The sequence below is a fragment of the Mastigoproctus giganteus genome, chromosome 10 (assembly GCF_048544385.1).
Source record: "Mastigoproctus giganteus isolate SK-2022 chromosome 10, ASM4854438v1, whole genome shotgun sequence".
Classification (NCBI taxonomy): Eukaryota; Metazoa; Arthropoda; class Arachnida; order Uropygi; family Thelyphonidae; genus Mastigoproctus; species Mastigoproctus giganteus.
Genome location: NC_143584.1, coordinates 58,851,502 through 58,874,076, shown reverse-complemented (window position 1 = coordinate 58,874,076; position 22,575 = coordinate 58,851,502). Strand labels below are relative to the sequence as shown.

General features: G+C 38.2%; 1 protein-coding gene across 2 annotated transcripts in view; it reads left to right on the top strand.

Moving 5' to 3' along the window:
* LOC150079048 (CD109 antigen-like) overlaps positions 1 to 22,575 on the top strand; it is a 1,092,235-nt gene that overhangs the window by 951,559 nt on the left and 118,101 nt on the right. For both annotated transcript variants that reach the window (XM_090384122.1, XM_090384121.1), the window contains exon 31: positions 11,451 to 11,513. In XM_090384122.1, the coding sequence (XP_090240248.1) occupies positions 11,451 to 11,513 (63 nt within the window). The remainder of the gene's footprint in view (positions 1 to 11,450; positions 11,514 to 22,575) is intronic.

Genomic DNA, 22,575 nt, shown 5'->3' with positions numbered 1-22,575 from the left:
GGTGATTTTAATGTTCACAACTCCAGCTGTCTTCCGTTTTCTAGTCACACCAACCCAGCTGGTCGAGATGCTGAGGCTTTTGCAATTACTAATGGCCTTGCACAGATTGTTCATTTACCTACCAGAATACTGGACAATCCTAAACATACAGCCAACATGCTTGATCTTTTTCTCACAAACAACCCTTCTAAGTACATGGTCGAAGTGGGTGGTCTTTTAGGCACCTCGGATCAGAACTTGGTGATTGTCTCTTCTCCAGTGGAGCCTTTATCTCATGTCTATTCCCAACCTCATGTTGTTTGGCATTACAAGAATGCAAAATGAGATCACCTGCAAGATTTCTTTTCTTCTTTTTCTTAGTCAGATTACTCTTTCAAAACTCCCGATGTGAACATTTGCTCAGATTGTACCAGTGAAAAATTATTCATGTAGGAATGAAATCCTTTATTCCACACTCCACTTTAAAACCTTGACCTTTATCTTAACCTTGGTTTTCCAATAAATATGCTAAGGCTGTTCAAGAGAAGAATGCTGCATATTGTAATTGGCTTGTTTCCAATTCTTCAGTTTCATTTTCTACCTACACCAAAGCTCATAACAATTGTAAAGCAGTTATTAATCAGTCCAAACTAGATTTTGAACAGGCTAAGAGTAGAAAACTTGCTTCTTGCTCTAATGGTAGCCGATCATTCAGGTCTCTTGCCAGAACTATTGGCCACAACTTTTGTCCATCTCTGCTCCCACCTCTGTCAAAACCAGATAGTTCTGGTGTCACTTCAGCCAAGGATAAAGCAGAACTTTCATCTGCCTCGTTTATTCATTCAACTGCCGTTTTCTGGACCAACCTTCCTTCATACATATTTCCTGAAAATTACAGTCTACAGGAGTTCAAGTCTGATGTCAACAAATATCTTCTTTTGTCTTCTCAACCTCCAACTCAAGCACGGTACTAAGTACTATAGGTTCTAATACCTCTTGTGTTTGGGGTTTTCATAAAAAAAAACCAAAAAAAAAAATAAAAAAAAACGAAAGTTTAACATTGACAAATGCAAAGTACTGCATATGTGTAGCAGTAACCCAAGAGAAACATAGCAACTGTGTGGTACTACACTCAGGTAGGTGGAGAGTGAAGAAGACCTGAGGGGTAATTGTGCATTCAAATATGAAGTTCTCTGGAAGTACCTCCCAGACAGACAGGTACAGACAGGTTGCTACAGCAGGTCATAGAGTTTTGTCAATGATTTATAGGAATTTTGCTAGCAGAGATAAGGAGATGATTATCCCCTTGTTTAAGGCAATGATCAGGCCACACCTTAAGTACTACATACAGGTCTAGATGTCTCATTTTAGGAAGGATGTGGAGTTGCTGGAACAAGTACAGAGAAGGGCAACAGGATTGGTGAATGGAACAAAGGGTGCTGTTAACAAGAGGGGCTTAAGTTCTGCAAGTTGCAGCATCTGGAGACTAGCATCTGTGAGGTGATCTAATTGAGGTGTATAAGGCCTTGAGTGGTTTAATCAGGCTCAATGTTGATGGGATACTTCCGCTTGCTCAGATTAAGAACTTGAGCGGGCATAGATTCAAATTCAAAATAGATTCAAATTTGTAGAATGGATGTGCAGAAGTTTGCCTTTAGCCAGCAGTTAGTTGATTGCTGGAACAGACTTCCATCTGTTGTTGTGGAATTGATAGCTTAAATAAATTTTAAGGCTGAAATCGACAAACGTTTGGAGTTGATGGATGGGTGAAATGGGAAGTTTTTTTTTTTTTTTTTTGGCTGATGCTATATAAGCTTGTGGGGCTTAGAGGGGAACAGGCATTCTGTGTGCTATCAGACACTCAGTCTAAATCCATGATGGATCCAATATCTTTCTATCTCAGAAGATTTAGGAGAAGTCCAGTTGGCCTACCTCCTTAAAATCCACTCATGCACACCTTGATGGTAAGCCTTGTTCGTCACTTAGGTGGCAACGAACATGTAGATTGGTTCTCTTCAAGATGCCTGGTCAGCATGAAGAGGAAAAGACCAAACCCTCCAGCACATGACAGCACAACAAAACAAATGGCCCCCAGTCCCCAGCGGCTTACACTCCTCTTATGGCAGTGAGAGGATCAGAGTAGAAGCAGATGGTGCTAAGAATTTCTGGGTAAGACCAGGCTGCCATGCACGGAAACTGAACTTAGCCTGTTACAATGTAAGATCGCTCATCGGTGAAGACAGGATATTGGAGCTGGAAAAGGAATTAGAAAATGTGAATTGGAAAATTGGAATATCATCAGTTTGGCTGAAACAACAAGAAGAAATGAATCTTCATTATCAAGTGGAAATCTGCTCCACCAATGGAAACAGTGAACGGAGTGAAAGTGGCGTTGGCTTTCTGGTCCTACTACTCAGGATTTCTAAGAGGTACAAGCTAAAGGTTACAATGATTTATGCACCAACATTGAGCCACGATGATGAAGAGTTTGAAGAAGTGTACACCAAAATTGAGAGTGTTCTAGATGAGCAGAAAACCCACTACACTGTCATTATGGGGGACTTCAATGCTAAGGTTGGAAAGAGACAAAACAGCGCAGAAAAAGGAACTATAGGAAATTTTGGAATTGGTGAAAGAAATGAAAGACTTGTGGAATTTGCGGAATCTCGAGGATTGTCAGTAATGAACACTTTTTTTCAAGAAAAGGGTGACAGAGAGTGGACATGTACTACAGAAATAAATCCAGAGCAATTTAGCCTGCTTGTATCAGATTACAAGCTCTAACAGAAACTTGGAATTTGACAAACTCCTCCAAGATCCAAACAGTTTGGATTTCCCATGGTCATCTATTACACCTCTTTGTGACAATTATTTCCTGAACTGGAGGAAACATTCCATTGCATATGTCCACACATAGCTCCACATTGTTCACACACAAAATTACCTACAATTTACAAAAATATATACTGATGGGTCAAAGTCTGGGAGTGGAGTGGGTGTCACAGCTGTCTTCCCTTATAACACTGTCTTTGGATTACTTTGCATTGAATGCAGCAGCTATACAGTTCAGTTATGCACTATCAGTCTTGTCCTATAAAATAACTATGTCCATCCAAAAAAAGTATAATATATACAGACTCGCAGAGCACACTGTTAGCACTACAAAATATCCTCCTCACCAACTTGTCCTTTAATAAAACTGATGCATACTGAGGAATGCCGGCAAATAGTCATCTTGTGCTGGATCCCAGACAACAGAGGGATACCAGGAAATGAATGTGCAGACAGGCTACCATTCATCAAACAACAACGTTTTCACATTATTGCATTCTATATGTTGACCACTGATCTAAAATACAAGGCATATGTAAAGAACAGGGGCAAAGGTTGATGACGTTGTAGAGCGGATATCATCTTTTAAGGGCACAAAAGGTGATATAGTTGTACATGTTGGAATTAATGATATCAAGAGTAGAAGACCGGCAGAATTACTTAACAAGTACAGGTCACTGTTGAAAAAAAGCCGTGAATTAGGGTTGAATTTGAAAGTGTCTGCAATTCTGCCCAGACACGACAAGAGGGGAGTATATGATGAGAGCCTTGTCGATCAATTCGGCCCTCGAAAGATTGTGCAAGGCTCAAGGGGTAGAATTTTTTTCAGTCTGGACTGTACTTGTTAACAGGAGAGACTGCTTCTACAGGGATGGGATACACTTAAATAGAAAGGGTGCAAGAATATTTGCTGATGCTATCGAGGCATTCTTAGGTGGGTCAGAAAACTGCAAGCCTGAGGGGGGGATACAAAGACTAATAGGTTAACAGTAGCCACTGGCAGAGGTGAAAGTGATTCTTGCACTGCTTCTATTGGAATGAGCAGCAGGCCGGAAAACAAGATGCAGGATATTTCAGAGACTGCTGGGAGTCATTGCGGTAGAAGTAAACACATGGGTTGTGTTAGGGTAGCTAAGAAAAAGAACAGGTGCATGTATACTTGCATGTTCACCAATGCTAGGAGTTTGGTAAATAAATTTGATGAATTTGAGGTATTGCTAAAAGCATCAAATGCGGATATTGTTGGGATAGCAGAGACGTGGTGTCACACAGATATAAGGAATGCAGAACTGGAATTTGGGGAGTACAACATCTACAGAAAGGACAGACAGGATAGGAAGGAAGGAGGGGTTATGCTATTAGTTAAAAAACATATAAAATCCAAGGAAGTGAAGCCAGTCGACATCACTGGACAATGCAGTGTCAAGTCACTTTGGTGTGACATAAGCATTGGGAGATCAAAATTGAGAGTAGGAGTGTGCTATAGGCCTAATGATTCTGATGAGTATAATAAGAAACTGTACAGGGAAAACTGTGTGGGCCAGTAAAATAGCGAATCTTATAATGGGGGATTTTAATTTCCCAGATATTGACTGGAATTTGGGGGCTGGTAACTCACACACTAGCAAGGCTTTTGTGGATTTATTGGATGATTGTTTCCTACATCAGCATGTTCGGGAGACAACTAGAGGGAGTAATACTCTTGATTTGATTATCAGCAGTGATTCTTCATGCATTAAGAATCTGCAGATAAAGGAACCACTAGGTGGCAGTGATCACAGTGTGCTGAAATGGGATTTACTCAAAGAGGTAACTACCATTAGGGATAAAGGGAAGGGTTATTGCTTTCGTAAATGCGACTACGATGGTCTGAGAAAGTATTTAAATTCTATACAGTGGGACCAACTGATGATGTTACCAACAGCAAATTCAAAATGCGAAGCAGTCAAAGAACTTATCTTGGAAGCTACTAGGCTTTACATACCAACTAAGAAATATTGTTCAAGGTTTAGGCCTAAATGGATGTCAGATGAACTAATGAGGCATATGGCAGAGAAGAAAAATGCATGGGATACATACAAATTAACACATGACACAGAAGCCTATGATAGATACAAGTTGATCTGTACCGAAGTTGCAAAGGAGGTTGGGCAGGCAAAGGCAGATTACGAGAAATCTTTGGCAAGGGATGCAAAGAAAAACAGCAAAGAGTTCTTTACTTATGTAAACTCTAGAGGGAAGGGGACGAATCAGATTGGTCCACTTGATATCGATGGGTCAACTGTTGATGATCCTCCTCAGGTAGCTAACAAACTAAATGAATATTTTGCATCGACATTCACACATGAGGAGTTATTCAGCAAGGGGAATGCCAGAGGTATATTCAACTCTGGCAGTAAGCTAGAGAATCTTGTAATAACTGAGAGTAAAGTGGAGGAGAAATTGTTGAAGTTAAACACAAGAAAGGCACCTGGGGTGGATGGGATCTATCCAGTTATATTAAAGGAGGCAGCAAAGGAAGTAAGCAAACCCTTAGCCATAATTATGAGAGCTTCTTTGGACTCAGGGGAGCTACCCACAGACTGGAGATGTGCAAATGTGACCCCAATTCACAAAGGAGGATCAAATGCTGACACAAGTAAATATAGACCTGTGAGTTTAACTTCTGTTACAGGAAAATTAAAGGAGGCACTAGTTAAAGAAGCACTGCAGGATCATCTAGACAAGACTTCAATTATAGCTCGGACACAGCATGGTTTTGTTAAGGGGAAGTCTTGCCTGACCAATTTGATTGGATACTATGATGCAATCACAAAAGAACTGGATGCAGGGAATAACTTTGATATTATATACTTGCATCTTGCAAATGCTTTTGATACTGTTGCACATGGAAGACTGCTGCACAAATTGGAGCAGTGTGGCATTGGAGGCAAATTGCTACTATGGATAAAGGGGTGGTTGAGGGGGAGAAGACAGAGAGTGGTAATCAATGGACACTGCTCATCGTGGACTAAAGTTATCGGTGGAGTCCCTCAGGGTTCAGTGTTGGGTCCATTATTGTTTTCTGTATTTATAAATGATATTGGTGATGGTATATCAAACTTAATGTCCAAGTTTTCAGACGATACAAAGATTGGCAGGGCTGTCAAGGACACTACTGACACTATGCTGCTGCAACAGGACCTGGAAAGGTTGAGCAGATGGACTGAGAGGTGGCAAATGAAGTTTAACATTGACAAATGTAAAGTACTACTACATATGGGAAACAGCAACCCCAGAGCAACGTATCAACTCTGTGTTACTACACTGACTGTGGTAGAGAATGGAAAGGACCTGGGGGGTAATTGTGCAGGCAGGTATGAAGTTCTCTGAGCAGTGCAGACGGGCTACAAGAGTAGCTCATGGTGTCTTGTCAATGATATACAGGAATTTTTCTAGCAGGGATAAGGAGGCGATTATTCCCTTGTATAAGGCAATGGTCAGGCCACACCTAGAGTACTGTATACAGGTCTGGAGGCCTCATTTTAAGAATGATGTAGAGCTCCTGAAATGAGTACAGAGACGGGCAACAAGATTAGTGAATGAAACAAAGGGGTGCTCTTACGAAGAAAGGCTTATGTTTTGCAAATTAGAGTGTCTGGAGACTAGGCACCAGCGAGGTGATCTGATAGAGGTGTATAAAGCCTTGAATGGTTTGAGCATGCTCAATACTGATGGGATTCTTTCTCTTGCTCAGAATAATCACCTGTGAGGGCATAAATTCAAATTGAGGAAAGACAGATGTAGGTTGGATGTGCGGAAATTTGCCTTTAGACAGCAGGTAGTTGGTTGGTGGAACAGACTTCCATCCCTTGTCGTGGAAGTTGATAGCCTAAATAAATTTAAGGCTCAGCTGGACATGTATTTCCAACGAACAGAGGGGTGAAGCAGAAGTGGTTTTTTTTTTTTTTTTTTTGGCTTATGCTGCATAAGCTTGCTTTCTTGCATCATATGCCTCTACTAATGCTAATGCTAACAGTAGACAGTTCTATAGAAAGCCAAAATGCATAATAAGCTCCTTCAAATAAAACCTGAACCACAGTTTTGGGCCTCCACTTTCCATGTAAGCAGAAAGGAGGAAGTAAACCTAGCCAGAGCATGAATTGGTCACAGTTAGCATGCTCGCCTTTCTCTCCTCAAAAGAAATGATCCTCCCTAATGTATGTCTGCTACTCTACACACACACACAATGAAGCATATTCTTGTTGACTGTACCTTATACACTCATGCCCAAAAAGTCTCATTCAGTTTTCTGCCAAGTCTTAAAGATCCTTTAACCTATCATATGAAATTATGCAAATCTTCTGGAGTTTTTCTGTTTTCTAAATCAGAAACAACTATATGATTGTTTCTGACTATTCTCATAATAGTCACTATGTGTAACCTACATATCATTGATTGGCACAATATGGCCTAAGTAGGCCTTGTGCAAGAAATAACAACAGCTGCCAACATGCATGCTGCTGTTACACATCAGCCAACGTGGAGGGCCAATGATAAGAGCTGTATGCACAGCTTTTATCATTGGCCCGCCTCCCATGTGGAAAAGATAACATAAAAAAATTATAAATCAATTTGAAAAACCAGAATGAAGATAAATACATATAGTTTAAATTCCACTTTTATCGGAAATTAAAGCTTGGGCTCTGATGTTACATGAAGCAATGGTTTAATCATAATATTTCACCCATTAACGTTAGTTAAATGCATGTAGGTAAAGGTGATAGTGAGCCCAGTATGACAACAGTTCCTATGTAGAATGAATTTTATAAGCCTAAAATTATTTCACATATTTAGCATTAAAATTCCTTTAAGTAATTAGCAAAACTATTAAGTGACACCAGGAGCAGACCCCCCCCCCTCACCTTTAAAAAAAGAAAAAAAAAAAAAAAAACTAGGCATATTATAACCACCCTATAATCATAAAAGGGGTCACTCAAGGACACTGCTGCACATTTGTTTTTAGTGAGTCCAAAAGAAAGGATGAAGCATTTTTTCTGTAGACTTCAGAATCTAAATCAAACATCACTGATTATGAGTGTTTTTATAATTTCCTTAGCTAATGGTATAGCTGAATTTAGCTTAGGTAGCTTCATGGCTATGAAGCCATGAAGCTACCTAAGCAATATTCAACTTGTTATTACTATTTATAGAATAATTTGATGGTAGCTTGGAGACAAATATCAATTTGTATCTATGTGAATGTTTGATTTATATTGTCTTTCTGTTTGCAGGAAGTTATAATGGCTTATGACAGAACAGTGTGTGTGTGTGTGTGTGTGTGTGTGTGTGTGTGTGTGTGTGTGTGTGTGTGTGTGTGTGCAAAGTTATGGAATGCCATTGACAGGGCAGTGTGTCTATATACGTTTTTGTTTCTTATTTTTTTTTTTTTTTGTTAGTTGTTGGTGCATCAACTTTTGTGGCAATATTGCACCTCCCAAAGTTTTTGCATTTTCTACTCTGATCCAAGCCCGAGGCGGGATTCGAACCCACTATCGTTGGGTTGCCAGGTAGGCACTTTACCCACCCGCAGAGGCGGATTTAACGGCAGGTGCACTGGGCGCGCGCCCTGGGCCCCGACTTCTGAAGGGCCCACGCAAAACCCCAACAAATTAGTTGAAAATATTAGTTCAACTAATAGTTGAACTAATATGTTCAACTATTAGTTTGAAACTTTGTGATTATTATTATGCTATTATTAATTATATTATACATATATATTATATTCAGATTTTATTGGAAATAAAACATTAATAGTACATAATATTTTTCATTTATTTAAAAAAATGGTTAACATGTATTTTTATTTTCCCTGTCTGTCTCTTTTTTTTAAGGGGCCCAATATTTCTTCTGCGGCCGGGCCTCAACCGACCTTAATTCGCTCCTGCCCACACGGCTAGTCCTGTCGGCCTGTTTCTTATTCAGTGTGCAAATAAACCCCTCTGACCTAGTGATCATGCCAGAATGTAAACAACAACATTAGAGAATTAATTCGTTTTATTTTTTATATATATTTTTTTCAAAAGGGCAGAAAGTGTTTTCTTCTCATAGTGAAACAAATCATTGGTTTTCAGTAGCACCTCCTGAAATCTCTTAGCTTACTAAGTCTTAATTTTCATTCTAGTATTTAGACCAGTATCTCATATTAAAATAAGTTCCTTTGACTAGAACACTGACTCTTTATTCAAACAAACCTTTCTAAACCCCTTTGCATGAGAAACACAGTGGTTGTGCAGGCAGATATGAAGTTCTCTGAGCAGTGCAGACGGGCTGCAAGAGTAGCTCATGGTGTATTGTCAATGATATATAGGAATTTTTCTAGCAGGGATAAGGAGGTGATTATTCCCTTGTATAAGGCAATGGTCAGGCCAGACCTAGAGTACTGTATACAGGCCTGGAGGCCAACAAGATTAGTGAATGGAACAAAGGGGTGCTCTTACGAAGAAAGGCTTAAGTTTTGCGAATTACAGTGTCTGGAGACTAGGCACCAACGAGGTGATCTGATAGAGGTGTACAAAGCCTTGAATGGTTTGAGCATGCTCAATGCTGATGGGATTCTTCCTCTTGCTCAGAATAATCACCTGAGAGGGCATAAGTTCAAATTGAGGAAAGACAGATGTAGGATAGATGTGCGGAAATTTGCCTTTAGCCAGCGGGTCGTTGGTAGGTGGAACAGACTTCCATCCCTTGTCGTGGAAGTTGATAGCCTAAATAAGTTTAAGGCTCAGCTGGACAGGTATTTCGAACAAACAGAGGGGTGAAGTGGAAGTGGTTATTTTTTATTTATTTTTTTTACTTTATGTTTTTTTGGGCTGATGCTGCATAAGCTTGCTTTCTTGCATTAAATGCCTCTACTAATGCTAATGCTAACATATTATAGTTAAGAAGAAAGCACCATAGGTAACTTGGATTTCTTAAGGGGTGATCTTGTCTGACCAGTTTAATTGGATACTATAACAGTAATAAAGGAATTGGATGCAAAAAATTATCTTGACATCATATACATAGATTTCAAAAAGAAATCTAAGCGATGTCTAAGAAATAGATGTCTAACAAATCTATGATGTCTAAGTATGACTTGATACTGTTGTACATAAAAGACTGCTATATAAATTGGAAACTGTTGCATTAAGGTAGCAAGTTACTGCTATGGATAAAGGGGTGGTTCAGTAGAAAAGACAGAGAATGGTTATCAATGGTTACTGCTCTTCTTGGACTAATGTTATTAGCAGAGTACCCCAAGTTACTATGATGGGGAATCCATTAAATTGATTGAGATCTGATTGAGTTGTTGTTTTCTATATTTATTTATGATATTGATAAAAGCATATTAGAATTAATGTCTAAGTTTCCAGATAATATGGTTGGAAGGATGTTTAATCAGAGTAATCAGCATATTACTGCAATAAATCTAGAAAAATTAGATAGATGGGCTGAGAAATGGCAACTGGAGTTTAATATTGACAAATACCATCAATGTCATCTGGGGAGAAGTAATCCTAGTAATCTCAACCATTCCGAAGAGTACTCTTAACAAGAGTACGATTCAGAATGGTCAAATACCATTTTGAAAAGAACACATATTAAGAGTACCATTTTGAATTCTGATTGAGGTGTTTAAGGCTTTGAATGGATCGAGAAAGCTCACTCTTAATGGAATCTTTCCTCTTTCCCAGACTACAACATGAGGAGCCATAAATTAAAACTGAGGAAGTATGGTTGCAGGTAGATATGCAAAAGTTTGCTTTCGGAGTGGGTAATCGATTATTGAAATTATTGAAACAAATTCTCATCTGGGGTTGTAGAGATGGGTAGTCTGATAAATTCAAGGAAGAACTAGACAAACTATTAGAAGGGGTGGAGAGATGAAATGAGCAGTGTTATTGTTTTTGGGGTTTTTTTTTTTTTTTTTTATTTTGGCTAATGGTGTATAAGTTTGCTTTTTTGCACCATTTGCCACTATTAATACTAATACTAATTAGATAATTAATTTGTTATGTTTTTTATTTTCAAAAAAAAAAAAAAAAAAACATGTTTTCTTCTCACAGCGAAAAGAATTTTCAGTTTTCAGTAGTGCCTCCTGAAATCTCTTAGCTTACTAGATGTTAAATTTAATTTTTGTATTTAGAACAGTATCTCACATTTAAAAAAAGTTTCTGCTATCTCATTTAGATGAAATTATGAAGTTTGTTAGAGCTGTCTTGCCTATTTCTCAGAATATTAATTCTTTATTCAGTCGAGTCTCTCAGACCTTCTTGGGTAAAAAATACCACAGGAGGTTGAGGAGAAACCACAGGTATACTCATTTTTGTGCAGTAGGCCAGGAACTAAATGCTGGACAACCTTTTCCCACCACATTTCATTTATAAGCATTAGAGTGAGGATTTGTAATAATGCTACTTAATTTTTTGCAAGCTTAACATTACTGCAAGCTGTATTTTGGTTTATTTTATACCATGACATTAAAATTTGAATAAAAACAAATAGCATATTTTTATATAACTTGAAATTTTGTGTGTCAAATCCTGTATTGAATTTGACCACTTTTTTTTTAATTTAATTAATAAGGAAATGTTAATTGTGTCATTTTCTTTATATAGTTTCCTCCTTCTTCTCAATATATTGAAGTGGTAGCAGATGGATCTGGAATTGCACTGATACAGGTGAATTTTATTTCTTAACAATATCTTATCAGGATTCAAATAGAAATTGTAAATTGTTTTGTAAAAGTACCGAAAAGTTGTTGAAGTTTTATTATTCCCTAATATGAGGTTATTAAATTCTTGGGTGTGTTTTGTAAAAACACAAGCTATTTCATATTTTTTCATAAATTTGTGGAAATTTTGGATTACTTAGCTTTTGTACATTTTCATTCTTCACAGTTATTTTGTACATTTTCATTCTTCACATTTAGAGCTAACAAAGTTTAAATTCCTCAGTTTCTTACAGTTTTAATATGTTAACCTATAATATATAAAAATAGAATTTCAGTCATTTTTTTTTCTTCTTTCTAGTTGTGCCTCTTGAAAATGGAGGCCAAAGTGGTTCCAAAACATTAACTAATTTGTGCTTGAATTAATTTAGCTTCAGGAATTTGTCCTGGTGTAACCTTCATTAAATTTGAATTTTAAATTTCAAAAAAATCTTTGGTGTAACCTTCATTAAACTAATTAGTTAAGTATAATTTGTGTGACATTGTGTTTGCTTCCACATTAAATTTTACTTTTCTCTCCCATATATCTTTTGCACATCATATTAAATTTTATCTACTTAATTCTTGTAATATTTGTTAATTTAACACTTTCACTATGTCTGAAGCATGTACAGTCAAAGCTCTTTAGAGTGACCTTCTTTTTTTTACTTTCCAGCATGTTATTAACGTCCTATGTGGATGTTATAATGTTATATCCCAGCCAATTACTCATTAAACTGATGCTATTTTACATTCAGTATAACAACCTTGAAAATAAAAGGATTTCTTTAATCTGAAATTTTACTTTCTTATTACAACATTCACATTTAAAAATGAGAATGCATAAATATTAGCATTAGCATTAGTTGAGGCATATGATGCAAGAAAGCAAGCTAATAGAGCATCAGCCAAAAGAGAAAAAAAAAAAAATTCCCATTTCACCCATCCTGTCACTCCAAAATTTTGTCTAGTTCAGCCTTAAATTTTTTTTAAGCTATCCACTTCCACAACAACAGATGGAAGTCTATTTCAGCAATCAACTATGCACTGGCTAAAGGCAAACTTCTGCACATCTATTCTACAACTGTCTTTCCTCAATTTGACTCTAAGTCCCCTCAAGTTCTTAATCTGAGTAAGTGGAAGTATCCCATCAGCATTGAGCCTGCTCAAACCATTCAAAGCCTTGTACACCTCAATCAGATCACCTCACAGGTGCCTAGTCTCCAGATGCTGCAACTTACAGAATTTAAGCCTTTCTTTGTAAGCGCAACCCTTGGTTCCATTCACTAATCTTGTTGCCCTTCTCTGTAGTCATTCCAACAGCTCTACATCCTTCTTAAAATGAGACCTCCAGACCTGTATACAGTACTCAAGGTGTGGCCTGACCATTGCCTTATACAAGGGGATAATCACCTCCTTATCCCTGCTAGAAAAAATTCTGTATATCATTTACAAGACCCCATGAGCTACTGTTGCAGACCATATGCACTGCTCAGAGAACTTCATATCCCATGGCACAATTACCCCCAGGTCTTTTTCATTCTCCACCTCACTGAGTGTAGTACCACACAGTTGGTATTTTTCTCTTGGGGTACTACTAGCCATACGCAGTACTTTGCATTTGTAGTCACCTTTACGAAAACAAAAACCCTTCCCTTTACCCTTGATGGTAGTTACATCTTTAAGTAAATCCCACATCAGTAGACTGTGATCACTATATCACAGTCTACTGATGTATCAAATATCAATATATCTCAAATTCATCAAATTATATCAAATATAACCCCGGGGGCTCACATCTGGTGAGTATGGGCTTGGCACACCCAGGGTCCTGAGCTGGATATCATCATTCTTCTCTTTCTTGGTGATTCCCTTCTAATTTTGACACACACACACACACAAACACTCACTCTCTCTCTCTCTCTCTCAGGGTTACTCGGGAACTGTTTTTTTTTTTTTTTTTTTTTTTTTTCCTGGTGCAGCATAAGCCTCAGGCTTCCTTGCATCATATGGATATTAATAATAATAATAATAATAATAATATGACATATATCAAATTCATCAAATTTATTTAATATATGAGGGGTTTTGATAAGTTTCCGGCCTCAGAAAGAAAACATAGCGCCAGTGGCAAATGAATGTCATTTTATTCAACATAGTTCCCTTCCAGGTTGATACACTTGGCGCAACGTTCCTGCAGAAATTCTATTCCATGGTAATAGAAGTCTTTGTCTGCAAACCACCCCTCTACTGCTGATATAACATCTCTTGTGTCCCTAAATGTAGTACCTTTGAGGTTGGGAAACAGATAATAGTCCAAGGGGGCAAGGTCTGGAGAAAAAGGGGGATGTTCAATGATTTCATAGTGCAAGTCATGAATTTTCTCCATTGCAATTCTGGCCTTGTGGCAGGATGTGTTTTGACAACTTTCCCTGCCTCTTTTCCTTCAAAGCGACATGCAATTTGTCCAACATGACCACATAATGTTCAGCATTCAAGGTGGTGCCTTTTTCCAGGTATTTGTTGAGTATTATTCCCTCACAATCCCAAAATATTCCACCCATTACTTTCCCTGCAGATTTCTGTCTGTGAAATTTTTTGGGTCATGGTGATCCATCATTGTACCACTGCATGGATTGATTTTTGGGCTCAGGATCATACATGCACAATGGTGTTTCATCAACTATCACTATTCGTTGAATAACATTGCTTGCACTACTTCAAAAACAGTCCAAAATTGCCTTTGCACTGTCCCTTCTTTTCCTCCAGTCATCAGCTGTCAAGAGTTTGGGAACCCACTTGGCAGACAATTTTCTCATACACAATTCTTCATGCATGATGTAATGCATCTGCTCCAAACTGATGCCTAGGGTGTCTGCTACACGTTGCAGACCCATCCTCCTGTCTGCAAGGATCAGGTCGTGGACAATATTGACAATTTCCACAGTCACTACTGTCCTTGATCTTCTGTGCTTATTCTCCCCCTCCTGAAATCCGCCACCCACGATTTCACTGTGCTGCATGAAGGGAACTCCTTGGCCATTGTTTGTTTCAATTCGTCATAAATTTCTTTGGCTCCCATTTTCTTCGAGAAGAGGTACTTGATGACGGCTCTCTTCTCAACTTTGGAAAAAATCACACTTTGCGTCGCCATGGTCAATTAAGACCTGTAAAAAAAAATTACTACTATCAGGAAATGAATGAAATTTTGCACAACATGTTATGAGACATTGGGTAATAACATACTAAAAGGATTTTCATCTGTTCTAATTTTTTTTCTTTGTCAGGCCGGAAACTTATCAAAACCTCCTCTTACTTCTAGCATTGGTGTACATGCAAGTATACATGCACCTGTTTTTACTCTTAGTTATCCTAACACAGCCAATGTATTTACTTGTTACATGACTCCCAGCAGCTCTTGAAATCCCCAGCCTAGTGAGCAACTTGCTCACTAGGCTGCTTCTCGTTACAATAGAAGCAGTGCAAGAATTGCTTTTGCCTCTGCTTGTGGCTACTGTTAATCTTTTAGTCTGTGAATTCCCCAAAGCTAGCAGTTTTCTGACCCACCTAACACTGCCTCGATAGCATCAGCAAATATTCTTGCATTCTTTCTATTTAAGTCTATCTCATCCCTGTAGAAGCAGTCTCTCCTGTTAGCAAACACAGACTAGGCAAAAAAAAATTCTACTCCATGAGCCTTGCACAATGTCTCCAGGGCCGAATTAATTGACAAGGCTCTCATCATATACCCCTTCTTTTCTTGTCTTGGCAGAATTGCAGACACTTTCAAATTCAACCCTAGCTCATTACTTTTTTTCAACATTGACTTGGACTTGTTAATGTATTCCCCGTCTCCCTGACAATAGAGTCACCAACAATAACTAGTTCCTCTAGGACCTGTGCATTCTGCCTTGGAGATTGCCGCTGTATTGCCTGATGCACAGGGGTGAGCTCTGGCATTGAGTTAGGCAGCTGAGAGCTTGATGGGGCCCCTCTTATTAATTTTCTTGAGGGCATCTACTCTACATTTCAAACTCCTCATGGACGCCCATCAGAACGCTGAGTTGGTGCCTTGCTTCCTCAGTCTCTGCATGATGTAATGCATGCAGAGACTGAGGACCTAGCACACACAAAGACATCCTCCTTGGCTAGATCATGTCCTGTTCTAGATAGGTCCACAAACATTTCAAATTTCACACAATTTTTTAGACTGTGATGTGTTGGAGAATTGCCCCTTCATTTCACCCCCGAGCCACAGCACTCTGGCTAATCTGTGAGCATTGCTTTACTGTCTTGTCTGGGTCATGATTTTGTTTAAGTAACAATTTAATTTACAATGAAATTTAATAAGAATAGTAAATTTTGCTGATTAATTGATAATACTATACTATACTAAGCTAACAGATTTCTAATACAGTGCTACGTGTTTCTCTTTCTGGTTTTATGTTAAACCCTACACTATCTAGTTTGGGATATACGTTGTATCATATAACAATGGTGGAAAGTTAGGAATGGTAAATCTATGGATACTAAGTATTTAACTTTCTAAATTGCTATCTAAATTCAAAATAAACCAAGGAGCTTGACTATGACTATAAGCTACTTATAGAAAATAATTTAATATAACAATTAAATCAATAAAACGGCTAAATATAGTTAAAAACTTAGCTTTCATTGGAGCTGTAAAAACTTTTGTCCAAAATAAACTAAGCATCATAACCAGGAATATAAAGCTACTTTACAAAATTATCCAGTTATATTAAAGGAGGCAGCAAAGGAAGTAAGCAAACCCCTAGCCATAATTATGAGAGCTTCTTTGGACTCAGGGGAGGTACCCATAGACTGGAGATGTGCAAATGTAACCCCAATTCACAAAGGAGGATCAAAGGCTGACACAAGTAATTATAGACCTGTTAGTTTAACTTCTGTTCCAGGTAAATTAATGGAGGCACTGGTTAAAGAAGCACTGCAGGATCATCTAGACAAGAATTCAGTTATAGCTCAGACGCAGCACGGTTTTGTTAAGGGCAGGTCTTGCCTGACCAATTTGATTGGATACTATGATGTAGTCACAGAAGAACTGGATGCAGGGAATAACTTTGATATTATATATTTGGATCTTAGAAAGGCTTTTGATACTGTTGCACATGGAAGACTGCTGCACAAATTGGAGCAGTGTGGCATTGGAGGCAAATTGCTGCTATGGATAAGGGGATGGTTGAGTGGCAGAAGACAGAGAGTGGTAATCAATGGACACTGCTCAACGTGGACTAATGTTATTAGTGGAGTTCCTCAGGGTTCAGTGTTGGGTCCGTTGTTGTTTTCGGTGTTTATGAATGATATTGATGATGGGATATCAAGTTTAATGTCCAAGTTTGCAGATGATACAAAGGTTGGCAGGGTTGTCAAGGACACTACTGACACTATGCTGCTGCAACAGGATCTGGAAAGGTTGAACAAATGGGCTGAGAGGTGCAAATGAAGTTTAACATTGACAAATGTAAAGTACTACATATGGGAAACAGTAACCCCAGAGCAACGTATCAACTCTGCGGTACTACACTGACAGTGGTGGAGAATGAAAAGGACCTGGGGGTAATTGTGCAGGCAGATATGAAGTTCTCTGAGCAGTGCAGACGAGCTGCAAGAGTAGCTCATGGTGTCTTGTCAATGATATACAGGAATTTTTCTAGCAGGGATAAGGAGGTGATTATTCCCTTGTATAAGGCAATGGTTAGGCCACATCTTGAGTACTGTATACAGGTCTGGAGGCCTCATTTCAAGAAGGATGTAGAGCTGCTGGAACGGGTACAGAGAAGGGCAACAAGATTAGTGAATGGAACAAAGGGTTGCTCTTACGAAGAAAGGCTTAAGTTTTGCAAATTACAGAGTCTGGAGACTAGGCACCGGCGAGGTGATCTGATAGAGGTGTATAAGGCTTTGAATGGTTTGAGCATGCTCAATGCCAATGGGATTCTTCATCTTGCTCAGAATAATCACCTCAGAGGGCATAAATTCAAATTGAGGAAGGACGGATGTCGGATAGATGTGCGGAAATTTGCCTTTGGCCAGCGGGTGGTTGGTTGGTGGAACCGACTTCCTTCACTTGTTGTTGAAGTTGATAGCCTAAACAAATTTAAAGCTCAACTGGACAGGTATTTCAAACGAACGGAGGGGTGAAATGGGAGTGGTTTTTTTTTTTTTTTTTTTTTTTTGGCTGATGCTGAATAAGCTTGCTTTCTTGCATCATATGCCTCTACTAATGCTAATGCTAAAATAAATTGAGAAAAAAAAATATTGAGTAATTGTAGCAGGCTGCAATTACTCAATATTTTTTAGTAATATATGCTCTTTTCTCACAGTGCAGTAATCAAAAGAACATCGGCTACAAGTCAGTTACAGTGTATGTTTATTGGTATGGCTCTAAAAAAGCAGATAGCTTTTCCAATCGCAGAAAATTAGTATTTTTCAATCTGTAGAACAGGAGTTCTTAATCTTTTGCTTTAAGCAAGCAATATTTTTCAGATTACAATACCTGCAAGCACCATATATTAAAATATAATTTCTTTTTGCTTAAAGATTAAAAATGCATTTTTTAAATTAATTTTTTAGCCATATTACACATACAATTATATTTCTCAATTAAAATTTTTGGGTGCTAATATTTAATTATCAGTGTGAACCTTGAATTTGAAGAGGTGATGCGAAACCTTTGAAATTAATTTCTCCATTATGAAGAGATATTCTTCTTTCAACCATGGTGTCAACAATCTGGTCCTTTTTTTTATTTTTGATATTGTTCATCAATGAAAAAGCACATGTTTACGTTGATCCAAACATAGAAAGTACTTTGAACACTTCTCTTTGTAATAATGGAAAATTTTTTGCAGTCGGAAGAACCCCAGAATTTTAAAATAGTTTTGTGTGAGAAAAGACATTTCAGAGCTAAAGATGACTGCATATCAACAAGTTCTAACTCAGCAGCTGCTATTTCATTTTGATTAAAAATTTGTTCCAAGTTACCGATTTCAAAATTTCTGTAATTTATCCTTATTTCAAATTTTGGGTGGTGTTCTTTGATTACACTCATTACAAATGATGGGCACTCCCTAGCAGTTTCCTCTAGACATTTTTTAAGAGTAGGAAAATGAAGCAAATTTCCTTTTAAAACTTGCTTCTGAAACACTTGAAGTTTTTTTCTCAAATGAAATAATCTCCTCGTATAAAACTACCACAAAGTTATCTTTTCCCTCTAGTCTCAAATTTAATTCATTTAAATGGCTGAAGATGTCAACCGTGAATGAGAGTGTAATCTGGAAATCGTCAGTAAAAATTATCAAAAGGTTTTATTTATTGCTTTCTATTAGTAAAGCTTTTACTTCTTCAAGCACCACCCAAATTCTGAAGAGCGCCTTTCCACAACTGAGCCAATGAACTGCTGTTTGGGTAATAAGATCAGAATGCGGTGCTTGAAGATCTTCCCAAATTATTTTTAGAAGTCACTTATTTAAGGATTTAGCAATAAAATAGTTGATGTTTGTTTGTTTGTTTGTTTATATGGCACAAGGGCAGCAAGGCCATAATACGCCTAATTATGGTGATTTTAAACACACAGTTTATGTATATAAATTTTGTTGAAGTTCACACCGCGTTGGCCAAAAACAACTTCTGAACATCAAATGGCTTCTAATTAAGACACGGACTTGTGGCTACTGCCAAGCAATGCTTCTCTCCATACCCTTTTAACCTGTGGGACTAATAATGGAGGGAAAACCAGACAAGGACAATTTATTCATCACAACAGAATTCAAATGATGAACACACTGTGTTGGAACGGCACCAGGTTGCTGGGGACACCCGATCCAGGCTTCACCCTTCCACCAAAAGGAAGAACAAAAAAAAAAGCGCTGTGGCAAAATTTGAATGGGAAACCCATTCGCAAACTGAAGCGAAGGAAATGCCAGATGGCACACAATGTGATATCGCGGAACAAAAACAAAAGGAGCCACCCCTGGACCTCACATTACCAGAGAGTGCTCTGCTAGATAAAACTCTGAAACTGAGGACTGCCTTGGAAGATCTATTCAAAGATCAATCTAACAGTAACTACAGGCCTCAGTACACAGATCGGGAAAGGAAGAGGGCAAAACGAAATTGGAGGCATACGAACAATGTGGAGCTAAACAAATGCAACAGCGTGCTGCCGCTGATGCACTGAGGATCACACCAAAGATTCAATCAAAGGCTCCCACTCCTTCAGACAACAAGAGGACCCTGCTGCCACATCCACACCTGGTCATCCTGAAGCCCATTTCCCAGGAGACCCATTACACGAGCAAATAAATCATTTAATCTGAGTGAGTAATTCAAAATGACCAAAATTAAATCAATATGGAAGACACACAACGTTGGGATGATAATAGAAACAGAGAGACACAAGAGGATGCAGACAAAATTGTCAAAAACTCCAAAATCCCAACAGTCTGACTCCACACAGAGCCCCCAAGGAGGAAAGGGCCATGTATAGTCATTTATGAAATGGGCAAGAACCTACCTGCAGCAAGAACTCCCAGACCAGGAAGCAGATAAACACATCACTCCAAAATACCAAACAAGGAGCAGGACTGGAACCACCATAAACTGGGTGGTTGAACGCTCCCCAGTGGCCTGGAAAATTCTTAGCCATCAACAAAGAGTCTACATAAACTGGGGCAGTCACCAATTCAAGGAACACATGGCTGTTCCCAAATGTTTCAGGTGTTGTCGCTATGGCCACACAACACACACATGCGCACAGAAGCAGCCAACTTGTGGGCACTGTGCAGAAAGCGGACATCACTACAACACCTGTCTGAACAAGTCAGTGTCCTCAACCTGCACAAACTGCAAAGCACAGAAAATGCCAGCCGACCACTCGAGTCCTAGATTGTATAGGTTTTGCATTTATACCATACCTCCAAGCTGTGTGAAATGCTTTTTTTATGTCAAAGAGAACCATGACATGGTGTTCAAAAGCATCATGGATGTTTATTTCTGCCCTGATCAGTAAGTCAAGAGTGGATCTTCCTTCACAGAAACTGCAATGTACTGAGTTAAAAAGGTTGTTTTGGACTAGAAACTAGGACAGGCAGGCATTGATAATTTTTTCCAGGACCTTGTTCATACAGCTGGTAAGTGCATTTGGTCGGTAATGTTTGTAGGATCTTTTCCTGGTTTTGGAAATGCCAAAACATAAGCGTGATGCCATTTGTCCCGGAAGGAATTCTGTTATAAAAAAGTAACAGTGTCTTAAGGGCTGGTTCAGTAAGTTGTGCTATCATGATGTAGTGTATTCCACCTGCTCCTGCTGCAGTGAATTTGATGGTGGTGTTGGCTAAAGCATGGTGCAATTCTGTCATTCTGAAGGGGAGATTGTATGCAGCACTAGATGCTGATTCGATGTTGATGAAATATTTCTCAGCCTCTGCCTTGCGTACCTGAAAATGAGGTGCGTAAGATGTTGTGGCTGAGATTTTCATGAACAATTCACCCAATGCATTTGCAATCTCCACAGGTGTTGTAACATCACAACCATTTACAGTTAGTATGGGAAGGTTGATGCATGGATGTTTTAGAGTACATATGTCATATTTTGGTCCATATCGTTTGCATTTTTGTAGTTCTTGTAATTGTGGAGGCGAAACGTTTCCATGCTTACCTTTTGCTAGTCTGCCTAATATGTTTTGCTTTTGCCCGAGCCTGTTTAAAGTGGATGAGATTTGCAGTTGATGGAAACATTGTGAAGATGTTCCATTCTTTGTTCATTTCTTTTTTTAGCTACACTGCATTCATTATTCCACCAAAATTTTGAGCATGCTGATATTTTGTTGGATTGCTTTGGAATTGCTTGGTCTGCTGCCTGTAGTATTTGGTTAGATACAATGCTTTTTCAGTAAAAAAAATAGGTGCCAATACTCATTCCTTGCTATCAGGAAAAATTGAAAATTAAAAGGATATGAAAAGTACTCTAAACATTTTTTTTTCCCTCCTGATATTGTTACTTTAGTAGTAATGTTTTTAGAATAAGAACAACAAATTAAGTGTATTAACACACAGTTTATTAAGCATAAATTTATTATTCAAATATATAAAAAAATAAGTAAAATGTGAGTAAAATAAATAAAAAATAATAACATAAGTAAAAATAATTTCATAATAAAGTTTTTGTAGAATATTTCAAATTTTTATTAAGTTCTCATTTGACACCCTATGCCATCATCATCATCATCATCATCATCATCATCATCAGCCATTTTCAATCCACTGCAGGATGAAGGCCTCTCCAGCAACTTTCCAGTTCCTTCTGTTTTGAGCACTGGCCATCCATTTACTACCCAAAAACTCATGAATTTCATCTATCCATCTCCGCCTTTGTCTTCCAGGTTTTCTTCTAGCTCCTCCTGGATACCATTCTGTTATTTTCTTAGTCCATCTGTCATCATGTCTTCGAGCTATATGTCCTGCCCAAGACCATTTTAGTTCTTTAGTTTTGATAAGAATGTCCTTTACTTGAGTTTGCTACCTAATCCATGTGTTTCTCTTCTTATCTAACAGTCTGATTCCCAATATAATTCGTTCCATTCTTCGCTGTGTAGTTCTCAGCTTCTCTTCCATTATTTTGGTGAGTGCCCAAGTTTCACTTCCATAAGTCATGGTGGGGAGTATACATTGATTCATTATTTTACATTTCAGACAAACTGGGATATTGCTCTTCAGTATGTGACTATATTTCCTGAATACTATCCATCCAAAATTTATTCTTCTCTTGACTTCCAGCCATTTATCATTATTACAGCTAATAACTTGTCCCAGATAAGTATATGACTCCACCTTTTCAATTACTGCTCCTTCAACCATTATTTCCCTTTCCATGGCATACTTGTTCATCATTACTTTTGTTTTAGCCATATTCATCTTTAGTCCAAAATCCTTACTAACTCTGCATAACTGATTAAGATTTTCCTCTAATTCTTTGGGATCGTGGCTTATAACCA